Below are 12,384 nucleotides of genomic sequence, written 5' to 3'. Positions count from 1 at the left end.
ACTGCAGTTGGAATGAATTTATTCAGGAGGCTCAAAAGACTATGTATAATTTTATATGGGAAGAAAAAGACAGAATTGCTCGTAGAACTATGATAGGGGGGTGTGGGCCAGGGCGGTTTGGGTATCCCAGACATGCATATCCTCAAAAAACAACAGAGGCTACTATGGATTAAAAGATATGTGGATCTAAATAATGAACATCCATATAAACTATTTATTGATAAGCAGCTTAAGAGTATAGGAGGTAATATCATCTTCCAATGTAATTATAAAACAAAACTTTTACCAATTCGCTGTACTGACTTCCTGCCAGAATGTCTTGAAATTTGGGAAGCTGAAACTAAAATGAGTTACACAAACCAAGTAATTTGGAATAACGAAAATATAAAAATAGCCGGAAAACCTATTTTTTATAGAGAATTGGCTGAAAACGGAATTAAGAGATTCAGACCTGTTTAACGAGAATGGTCTTATACCATGGGAAACAATAACCCAAAATGAATGGACTCTACTACATAAACTAAAATGGATTGGCCTTGTTACTGCCATCCCCGAAAATCTAAAATACAAAAACACTGACATAGACGAGATAAGCTTATCGGTGTCTGGAATTCCAACACCGCTTGATGCGATCTCAAAACCCTATATAAAAAAAGAATTAATAGATAGGTAATTCATCCCTCCAGTGAGTCAAAAGAAACTTGAAGAGATGCTGAAACTTGGCCTAATAGAATGGAGTAAAATGTACAAATTAATGATAAAAATGAGTATCGACAGCAAAACACGTGAATTTCAGTTTAAACTTTTACATAACATTCTATATACAAATGACAAACTTCATAAAATAAACCTAGAAAAGTTTCCCACACAGATGTGCACATTTTGTCCGGAGAATCCAGAAACTCTGGAACATATCTTCTATGAATGTGAATATGTTGTTGCACTTTGGAGAGACCTACTTTTTAGTTGGGGAAAGATATTAAAACAAAATTCACCACCAAGCAGAATGTGCTTAATAATATCAGATCCAGGCGAATCGCTGACAATAAATTTTATTAGCCTGTTAGTTAGGAAACATATTTACCATTGTAAAATAAATGATACAAAACCCAACTTCAAGGGTATTCTAACATACATGAAAAGAGTCTACCAGTGTGAAAATTGGATAGCAAACCACAACAATAAAATGATACAGCACTTAAAAAAAGTTGTCCCCTTTAATACCATATATGGACCAAATTGGACTATTTAAATCCTCATTTTTGTTGACTTGCGAAAAACCTATCCCACAAGTCAAAGGAGCCATCTAGAAGGAAATGGACAACATTTTTCTGATCAATTTCAGAGGTTGCTGGGCCTGGATTCCCTCCTACAGCCCCGTTTTTGTCAGATTGCTATGAACTGAACCAGTAAAGGGAGAGTTGTCATGTGGGAAAGATGTTTGCCAGACAAAACTACATGCATTTCCCATCAGTTTTGTGATGCTGATTTCAAAATTGCTAAATAATCAAACAGTTTATGGTGTATGGACCTGCCATATGGCCCAATCTGTTGTAGTTGACCCGGTGGACATTGTTCCAAATGTGACATTGAATTTTACGAGGAAACTAAAGTATGTTATGATTTTAGTAAAGAGTCTACAGGTGTACACCTCGGGTATTTACAGCTATAAGGGTTTACCAATACAGGTGTACGCCTCGGTTATTTACAACTATAAGGGTTTACCAAATTTATTGAAGTCATTCAGTTTATGGTGTCGTAAACATGGTGTGATATGTTACATTACATCGTAGTCAACACATCGGGTACTGATTACAATATGATATTCTGATACAGAAAATATACATTGTCACAGTTCATGTTAGTATCTTTATTCCTCTTTTGAGATGAGAAAATCCTTTTGTATATAAAAATAATTTGAATATTGTCTCAAAAAATAGCATGGTGCAGTCAAAAACAATCTCCAAACTAAAAAATTTAACTCTTCCTTATTACAAACTCAAAACATAGCAATTAATCATGGTGGAATCTGTACAATGGAGTACTGTATTATTGAACTAACAAACATTGTAAAATTAATGTAATCTGACAAAACAGACTGTACGTTTATCTGTCAGCTTTGATAGATTCCATGTTAACACCCAAACACAAGAAGCAAAGGTGTAATTGGTGTCCCATGCAATAACTCTAATTGAGAATGGAATTCCCTTACTGGTATATGTTGCATCCTACTTTAGGAGTAAAGGGTCTTTATGGGGGCATGGTCGGCTCTGGGTAATTGCGTCTTTATGGGGCAAGGATGGTGGGGGCAATTACCGATATATCTTAAGTTAATGGGGCAAGGTTGGTTGGGTAATTGCGTTTATTCGAGAATGGCTGCAGCAATGTGTCATCAAGCATGGGTGGCTAAATTGTGTCCTAGAGCATAGTTGGCTTGGGTAATTGAGTCTTTATCGTGGGGGGTTGTATCTTGTAATTGAGTCATCATGGGGCATGGTTGGCTGGGTTACTTGCGTACATTGAGGAAAGCTATTGATTGCGAGAAAAAAAATATAACAGACTACCAATGTTCACATTTCTTTCACTGTATTCAACTATGTGCAGCATAATACACATCATGGGATTTATTTTAAGATTATAATGTCACAATTCAAGCATCGCAACTACTGCAAAACATTTCAAAATAGCTACTCACCATTTCAAATAATTCAAATCTGGCAAAATGCACGAATTAGGTTATTTTAAGCAACACAACAAAAATTTAATTTTAAAGAGTTTTTGCTGAATCAGCACAGATACAGGTAGCTTAAAATAAGTTTAAAAAGCTGTTTTACAGTATTAACATAACTAATTTGTAATTGAATGCAATAGAAACAAATATATTCAAAAACTGGACATTATCTGATAAGCTCCAAAAAGATTTGGTGTCTGATCACCGTTCCATTGAAATATTGACACGACTACACATGTATAAAAAAAAAGTGTCTTCAAATGTGACACCAATAATTTTGAATATATTTAATGTTAGTGATGAAGTCCCAGTTTTAAGTACCCAATAGTGTCAAGGTAAATAGTAACAAGGGGAAGAGGTCATCTGGTGAGGTAATTTGCCAGACCAGCTTTTTGGTCAATTTGGGTGCTAATTCTGAAAATTCAGACTGGTTTTCGTCAAATTATTTTAAAAACCTCTCGTAGGGTTCAGCTGGTGTGAAAATGTACCAGACCAACATTTTTGAGTCAATTTACAGGGTGCAGTTTCCAAAAATCAATATTGTGCCTGTTCAGCCTCAACTCCAGTTTAAATCCTTGGTTTTGTCAATTTATCAGAAAAAAATAACCAATTCTGGCAAGTCTAAAAGGCTTGATTTTAAGTCGTGTCAAATCATTGTAAAACTGAACATGTAGCCTTTAGTGATAAATAATACTCTGTTGTCCAATTCATTCATTTTAAAAATTGCAATTTGATTTTGTCTCAACTATGACAATATGGATCACTTTTCAGGTCGCAACAATGCGAAAACGAATTAAAATTTTTCTTTCATGTTCTTTTGTTTTCTGGCTATGACCAAATAAACTAGTTTGGCCTGTAGTTTGAAAACTAAAACATAGATGGTAAAAATTAGTTTTTTTGTATATTGTCACGAAAAACTGCCATCTTGCAAAATGAAATTTTCTGACCAGACACACTACCACCAACCCTGCAATATATATACAACATATAACAATAATAAATGATGGAAGCTCTTGGTTATAGAAATACACAATAAAAGCCCTAACTAAAACCATGTGTACCTATCCAAATACATTTATTCACATTGAACATCTCACAAGAATGATAGACTTCTTGGTGACTGTTAAAAACGGTTAGGACCAAGGGGGGACGGGGGGAAAGGCCAAATAATTCTGGACAATTTGTTTTACAAAATCACAAATGCACCATTAACATTGCTTTTTTTTTATATATATTTTAATTGTTAACTGACTTACACAATGACCATAAAAATAAACATTTTTTTTCTTGGTCTTATCATTTAAGAAATTATTTTTTGGAGGGCAATATACGTTATTGGAATGAATTTTTTTCAGTAGAACCAAAAATATGTGCAAAAAATTAGAAAATTACAAATAATTTGCAACAAGATGCCTGGTCTACACACCAGACTAAAATATTACTGCATGACATGAAAGTGGCAAGTAGTTGTGGCAAGTAGTTGTGGCAAGTCTCCATCTAATGTAGTGCCTTTGAAAGTAAGCTTAAAAGTAAATGTTTGATGCAGGAACATTGTGAAAAAATGACTGGCTGCCAGCCAACCAGCTCATCAACAAAAACGTGCATCTGAAATCTAATATATATTGTCATCATTTCATACAGACAACTGCAAAGACTCGCACTGTTTCACACACAGGAGCCAATAAGTTAAGTAGATAACGTTTTAAAGTGTGTTTCGGTATTCTAATGCTTTGTGGCTGCATATTTTAATGTTATTTTTTCAGATTGTTTACCTTTGGATAAAAGTAACACTAGAACAAAACTAGTTGGATGGTTGTGAGTAAGTAGATCTGGATAATGAAATGTTGAGGATGGACATTAAATGTGTAAAATTTGCATGAATTTGTAAATTTCCAAAAAATACCAAATTGAAGAGCAGAATAAGCACAGTCATAAAAGGGCAATGATAGGTATACTTTGATTTTAATTTGTTGTTATTTATTGTTTAACAAGGATAAACAAAAATATTTTGAATCTTCAGTCCTTGGGATTGTGCCTGTAGTTATGTCCTGTTCTAAACTTTGAGTAAAATGAAAAATCATAAATGAACTTTTCAAGGCATCATACAGTCACCAACTTACTTGGGAATTCAACCTTGATTTAAGGGACATAATGATACACAATTCAAAACACATGGGTGATTTGGTGAGAATCACCACTTTAGGCAACATGACTTACAACTACAAATACACTTCAATCAAATATATCACCACCAGTCAGCAAATAGTATCAAATTTTTAAGTTTGTAATGTTCCAATATGCACAATATGTAGAATCTTTCGATGTACCAAATGTCTAAATTTAAACCTCATATTTATAAAATGGCACTCTATAAAAGCATTATCTATTATATCTGCATACAAAGAGCACCACAATAAGATCCTGTGTTGATGTCAACTAATGTTTATAATTGTCATATTATGAACAGAATATTTTAAATTCTATTCAAGACCCATTCCTTGCAATCCACAGGACCTATAGCAATTAATTATTCAGCCTTTGTTCCGTTCCTCGCATTGTGATTAGATTTGCGCTTGATACGTGCATATGGACCAATCTGTGGATCTGTCACAAAGTCATAAAGTACTTTAACCCAAGAGGTGTGGCATGGTAAATCATCATAGTACTCTGGAGCAATTTTCTTGACCTTTAGAAATAAATAAAATTATTATTATTAGAGGTATAAAGTTATAAACAACAAAGACATTATGTCCCTCAGATATTATTTATGGTAACATGTGATCTGACAGTTGAAATAGCTCCACTGTCCTACAAGAACATTGTGGTAGCGAAAAGGTGGTTTGGATGTGGCTGTTGAAAACGTATGAACTTAACTTCATCATATATGTACAGCTCAAATATCAAATCAATCTGGTTGATAGTGTTCAAGAAGAATTCAAAACAATAATCTTTTACCCAAAAATGATGAAAATATTTGCAAAAATAGAGAATAGATAGCTACGTGAAAGTTCACCCAAGGTGACTACATACCAAGTATCAAAACAATTGAGCTGGTAGTTTTCAAGATGAAATCGAAAATGCAATTGTTGACAGACGGACGCTGACAGACAATCACCTATACAATCATCTATCTATGATGACAGCAGAGCTAAAAATAAACTTATTAAGTAGGTGCATGTATGGTTTCAGTTCTCTCAGAATGGTAATAACCCCTGGTAACATAGTACTGGATCTAGAAGTAGGTATGTTTTTAGTTCTGAGCACTGAGAGAATAATGAAATATTTCTTACCAGAGGCAGTTTGCTTCCAGGAATGCTGGGAAAGTCGTGATGTTCTGTATGATATCCAACATTGAAAGTGATCATATTGAGAGGACCATAGTACGAGTATGTTTCATAACCTTTCTTAAACATATAATGCTCTGATATAAAATGCCCTGCAACAGGATGTAAACCCATAGCCAAGAAGGTTCCACCAATGAGGTATACAAGTGATTTTATACCCAAGCAGTAAAGAACAGCGAGGTCGAACAGCAGCTGCACTACAATGTTAAGCACTTCTAGGAAGGTTGCAGGTTTAGGATTCACAAAGAGTGGACGAAAGCCATAGAAGAATGGTTGCAATATCACCCATATTAATTTGGTGAAAGTATGTTTGAAGAGTTTGGCTTCCAGCTGCGATGGAATGTCTACATCTAATAAGTCATCCCCTTGGTAACGATGATGATCCAGATGATACTTTTTGAAAGTAATTGACTCTGGGAATCCAAGGACCAGGTTACCAAATATACCAAGTATACGGTTATACATTGGTTTACTATGTCCAAATGCCAAGTTATGGGCAATTTCATGGATAGCCAAAGACATGGAATGGTTGATCACACCACCAAAACAATAGCCAGCCAGCAGAACAACTGTCCATGATGCATTGCGTACCAGGTAGGCTGCTATCAGTTGTACCATCACCATAGCAATCACGATGTACTTGAGGTTGGGATCATGTCCCATCAATTTCTTGATTTCAGGGTATTTACCTACAAATTAAACAATACAATTATTATCAGAATTGTTGATATTTACTGTACTTATAAATGGCTGAGATAGTTCCGCTGTTTGCAATGCACATTTCAAATTAGAGATTTGAAGACATCATCACCTAGAGGTACCTGTATAATATCAAAGCAATCAGACATGCAGATTTTAACAAGAAGTTAAAAATATCAATTTTTACCCAAAAAATAAGTTTTTTTTTTGCTACTAATAAAAGCCTCTGTTTTTTTAGTTGAAATTTGTTCTATACTTTTATTTCCCAACATTAATTGTGACGTCTTTTTTAGAACCAAAAGAAGGTTTTATTCTTGATATTTCACACTCACTTGCAATTTGTAAATAGGTACAAACCTTTTCTGCTGTACTGACTATTGTATTTAGGCTATAATGCATTGAAATAGTACTAAAGCCAGCCCTCAAAATACTATTCTTTCTCCAAAGGGCCATGTAGAAGACAAATATGGTACACATACAAGGTACAAGCAGCCTTACAAATCAAAGCTCTGCTGCCTTAATTTGTATAAATATAGCAGTTTATATAGTTGTTGCCATGGTGATTACAATCACGGGGTACAAATCTCATACGCATCGAAAAATAGTTCCAACATTTCATGTCACAAAGCATCAATCTGGGGTTTTTTTAATGTAGATTTGTTACATCAGAGGTGTCTGACATGGCATACCCCCGAATAGGCACCGTACTTTTAAATAGTTTGTTTTAAACTGTTGAACCGAAACTCGGTGAGAGTGGCAAGACCTATCTAGACACCGGACATTGGTGGACACATAGTTTTGAGAACATGGGAAAAGTTTCTTTTCCACCCACTAGGATTGTTGTTGTCAACTATCGCTTTATTATCGGCCCTTAGAAATCTTGACTTTCTATTCACTTGTGCTGAAATTCTCTATTACAATATCTCCTAACCAGACTGAACTTTTGTGTTTTTTCAGCAGTCCAATTGACTTCTCTAACAGCCATTGTACCACTGTTTTCACTGTGAACAGATTTTGAGACAGCGCAACAATGGTCACGTACCTAATTTGCACATTTAGTCAAAGATATAGCAATTACATAATCTAGTACTTATTCATACTGTAGTACCGGCCCAAATATTTTGGTTCATGTTCGCACACAAAATTTGATCAAGCCTAAAATTTGGGTAAACCAAACCCTGCCTTACTTTTCAATGTTAAAGCAACCTAGTTAATTTTTATTTGAATGACATGTAATTATTTGTATTTAGACTTTTCAATAAAAATAACTATTTAATTATCACTAGTGCTTAGTACAAACATTTACTGTAGTACTCACTCTGATTACACTCATCAATGTTGTACTCAGGAATCTAAAAATATTTTTTATTTTTTTTCAATGTTATTAAAATTGCAAATTTATTACTATATCAGCAACAGCTGTCACAAAAATAGTGATTGAAAACTGTCAAATATAAATGGTAATATATTTCTATGGAGCATTTCAGTTTACATTGTTATATTGACCAGTATACATTGTTAAACTCATAACATGCTGCTTGGTTCCAATACATTTATATGTACGTTTATTACATTTGTATTATGACATTTTACAGAGGGAATTAAGGGATGTCCACCTATCCCAGACAGACATATTTTAGCTGGGACAGGTAAATGAACAAATTGTCTGACCCTGTGGACAAATTAACAAAGATACTGTACAAATATTTTACTAACTGACTAACTAGGGATAGGCACATCATCAATTAGAACAGGCACTTTCATTCATCAACTTGTCCAATCGACAATCATTTAAATATTAATTTCAACCCGTTTTACAGGGCCCTGAATTGTCCACAACTGTAAAATACTTTATTTTACCTGGAATTAATATTTTGCTGAAGAGAAATTGTGGGTGTTTTTGTATGGGATTTATTGTCACTGATTTGTTGTGATGTGAATGTAAAACATGGGGGGGGGGGGGGTAATAATCGATAGATTTTATTTTCCCCGAATTATTCCTTTAGCAAAAATAGCAAAAGTATTTTGCAGTATTCATTTTGATAAACAAGTGCACATAAGACAGAAATGTATGGTCAACCAAAACTGTACTATGTATGAGTCAGCATCGGTGTGCATATTATCCACCATATTTACGCCTCTAAACTGAGTGCCCCAAAATCAACTGTATTTAGGTTTATCTTATTTTAAAGTTGAATGATTGGCAATATGTGTTAAAGGTGCTTAAGATTATTATTTTGACCGGTATACGTTGTTAAACTTGAAATATACCAATTGTTTCCAACACAGAACTAAAACGAGATTGGCTCCATGTTTCAACAAGTTCATATGTGTGTATCTCATTATGACATTTTATATTGCCCAGAACTATTACCGGATTCGGCTGATACCCCGCCCTGGGCGATCTCATGGAGGATTTGATTTTTTTTAACAAAAATGTGGACCAAAAGATCGCCCGGGCGATCTTTTGGCAGATATTACGAGGCCCATCTTGTCTGGGAAAAATACCCCTGCGTTGATAAAAATGGTCTAGAAAAAATAATGTTTCGCGTTGACCAAATATAATCATGCAAAGTATAAATTCAAAGTGTTTTAATACATTGGTTACTATAATATAATAAACTCTGGACAGCGCACTTCGATCGCAATATTCACGTACATTTCGACTGAACTATAATAACCACGTGCAGCATTGGGCAATGACCTCCAGAGTTCACGCACTGATATTTAAATTCAGGCCATCCAGCTTGACGCAAATCAATATAGTTACTTGTCATGTGTTCAAAAAATCTTCCAACTCTCACAAAAACCATGAACGCGAAGAGTTAACTGAAAGGGAACCTTTTTTGGATAAAAAACACGTCAGTACAAGATTATGTGTACAAGGTTAGCTTTATAGAACGTACACGACCGCTTAACTTAACCGTTTTTTAATAATCATGTCGTATGTAAAACGCGGGAGACATTTTAGTTTGCCTATTTCTTGTTTATCGACTTTTTGTCTGGAATGCGATACAGACAAGGATTAAACATTACTGATAACAACCAAGAGGCTCGAACCAGGAAGGCTTGGATATTTTAAACTTCGTAAATAACATTCTTTTCAAGCGTAGACTTTATTCGAGTGAAATGTATTTTAACGAGTCATAATACGCAACAACAATTCGTATACAGCACTGGTTTTATTGAAGTTTTAATGCTTTTCGACTTCACAGTGAATTATTTTGGCATCATATTTGAAATAGCGCGCTCGATACAAGATGTTGGACGGGAAAATTGGGGTCTGTAAAAATGTTTGTTGGTTCAGTCAGGCAATGTGTGGACCAAAACATCGCCCACTATTTGAAACATCGCCCATGGGCGGGGTTTAGGATGGGCGGGGTATCAGCCGAATCCGGTATTGCTCAAATAAAAAAGTACAAAAAAGAAATACGGTCAAGCGAAACATTGCATATCTACATGTCGGCGCCATTGTAAGAATTATCCAGCGACTGCCATATTTACGTCTCTTGTAGCATTGCTGGTGTAAACGCAAGATAATGAAATCATTATAGTTTAATTATTGGGTGCAACTTACGCCAATGTAACTTTTTCTAGTGAAAACGCAGTAAGAATTGAGTCTTATGAAATAAATTTTAGTACTATAACAATTAAGGATCGATTGAATGGCAAAATTTATAAAAACAACACATACAATATCTACAAAAGCTAACAAAATTGTTTACAGCACTAAGTAATAAAAAATATCCAATGGTCAACCCCTCAACTGTAATTTGATTGTTTAAACAAGTATGTGATTACAAATCATTATAAATATGCTGCCAAATGGTATGTTTTTTATGAGCCAAACTCTCTGCAATCGAGGCTACAATTTAAGCATTTATTATTTGAAGGGGATCAATGTTCAATCACCTAAAAGCATTGTTGTTCAAGTTGCTAAATTTAAATTTTGACAGAAAACTGATATCACCCATACTCTGGGGGGGGGGGGGACAAAAACATATGTGATTGAGTATACATATTGTAAAAGGTGGTATAGATGGCTGTCTGGAACGATGTAGGACTCTGGAGAAAATGAAAAATAAACCCGAACAGCTTTACATGTAAACTCTCCTATGTACGGTATATCCACATATAAAATTTCAAAAACGTTACAGATACGATGGCTAGTATTTACACTGCCAGAAAAATACCCCTTTTGAGTCAAAAGTGTCTGGAAAAAGGTCTACAACTTTAGCTTTATTTATTAAATATAAAAATCAAAAATCACATTAGTTCAAGCAATGAAAATTATTAATTCTGGCTGAAAAATTACTAAACTTAAATTAGAAAATTAACAGTAAAGGATTTTGCATTTTTGGCTGTCTGGAAAGAAAGGTCTGGAGAAGCTGCTGGCACACCCCTATAATTTTCCCATGTACTACTACTAGTATTGTAAAACGATTTATTTTCACTAGCATTTTATTTCACTATGTTGATGTTTTGAGCAATTTCACAAACTTTGCAGAAAAGAACAAGTCTTATTTTATTCTACATGTTCATGTGAATTTAATTTAGTAAATTTACATATCGGTGAAAACAACGAAATTAAAAATCAGTGAACAAAAATAATCTGTTTACAGTAAGTACCCCATTCGCCTCCGTTGCCATTTTGGTTTCAATGAATGTGAATGGTCATGATTGTAAGTGTCATACGACATGCACTTTCTTTAAGAAGCGAGTTGATTGGTTCCACAGACTGATTATTTTCAATTCTCCTTACAGCACCTCTACTAAAATACCTCGGACAGTAATGGTCAAAATTTTAGTGACAGATTTCATTTAATTGCAAATGCAATTATATTAGACAAGAGTAAAAAATAACTTTAATATACATGTTTAAATATGAGGTAAATATCCCTAATTCGCATAAATAATTGTACACGTATGTCACACGGCTTACACAGGGGACGTATCGAAGACAATTTCCTCGACGCACAGCCATAGCCTGCGCCGCGACCTTCAAAAAAAAAACACAGATTTCCTCTATACAATTCTTATACTGAGCAATTTTATAAAATATTGCTTTGAAATTGGGTCCCCTCTCCATCCCGAAGTTCAAGCCCTGGATACCGTGTCTAAATCAGATGTGTCTAGATCGTAGAGTATGCATTTTCAAATTGTTAAATGAAGGCATGAAGGTGAAGCCAGTTTCTGAGTTGTCTACCTATTAATCTCAATGTTACTTTTAAAACTGGGGACGAATGCTTACCGAGAATTTCTTTCCTTCTTGAAGCATGTGGTTCTTCGGTGTAAACCCATTCAAAATCATCTCTGGAAACGCGAGCACCCATTTTGTCGTACACACTGATTATAAAATGGATACGATACGGATGTCACTTTCGATGCCGGTCTCGATCTGATGCACGCCGCATATCCAACCTACAATGTTGGCGGCGCTGTTTATGACAACCGTTTACGTAACATAAATATACAACTACTGGATAAATATCTCAACTTCACACCCACCTTTATTGTATTAAGGTAGCGGAATAGTTTTTTGGGCACTTTTCACATTTTTTTTTGAAAATCACAAGCATAGCTCCATAAGGCATGCCACATACATTAGTG

The 12,384-nt window shown here is 34.7% G+C and overlaps 1 protein-coding gene across 1 annotated transcript; it reads right to left on the bottom strand.

The window, feature by feature from the left end:
- Positions 1-2,569: 2,569 nt before the first annotated feature.
- LOC100378209 (sphingolipid delta(4)-desaturase DES1-like) lies at positions 2,570-12,181 on the bottom strand. Its single transcript, XM_002732577.4, has 3 exons — positions 12,026-12,181; positions 6,022-6,764; positions 2,570-5,417 (listed from the first exon to the last, which is right to left on the bottom strand). Exons 1-3 carry the CDS (start codon positions 12,105-12,107, stop codon positions 5,259-5,261), a joined length of 984 nt encoding a protein of 327 aa, XP_002732623.1. The 5' UTR covers positions 12,108-12,181; the 3' UTR covers positions 2,570-5,258.
- Between the last annotated feature and the right edge of the window lie 203 nt (positions 12,182-12,384).

This window comes from Saccoglossus kowalevskii, chromosome 2 (genome assembly GCF_978046115.1).
Source record: "Saccoglossus kowalevskii chromosome 2, keSacKowa6.1, whole genome shotgun sequence".
Taxonomy (NCBI): domain Eukaryota; kingdom Metazoa; phylum Hemichordata; class Enteropneusta; family Harrimaniidae; genus Saccoglossus; species Saccoglossus kowalevskii.
The sequence above is the reverse complement of the archived record's forward strand: the minus strand, read 5'-3'. Positions and strand labels throughout refer to the sequence as shown.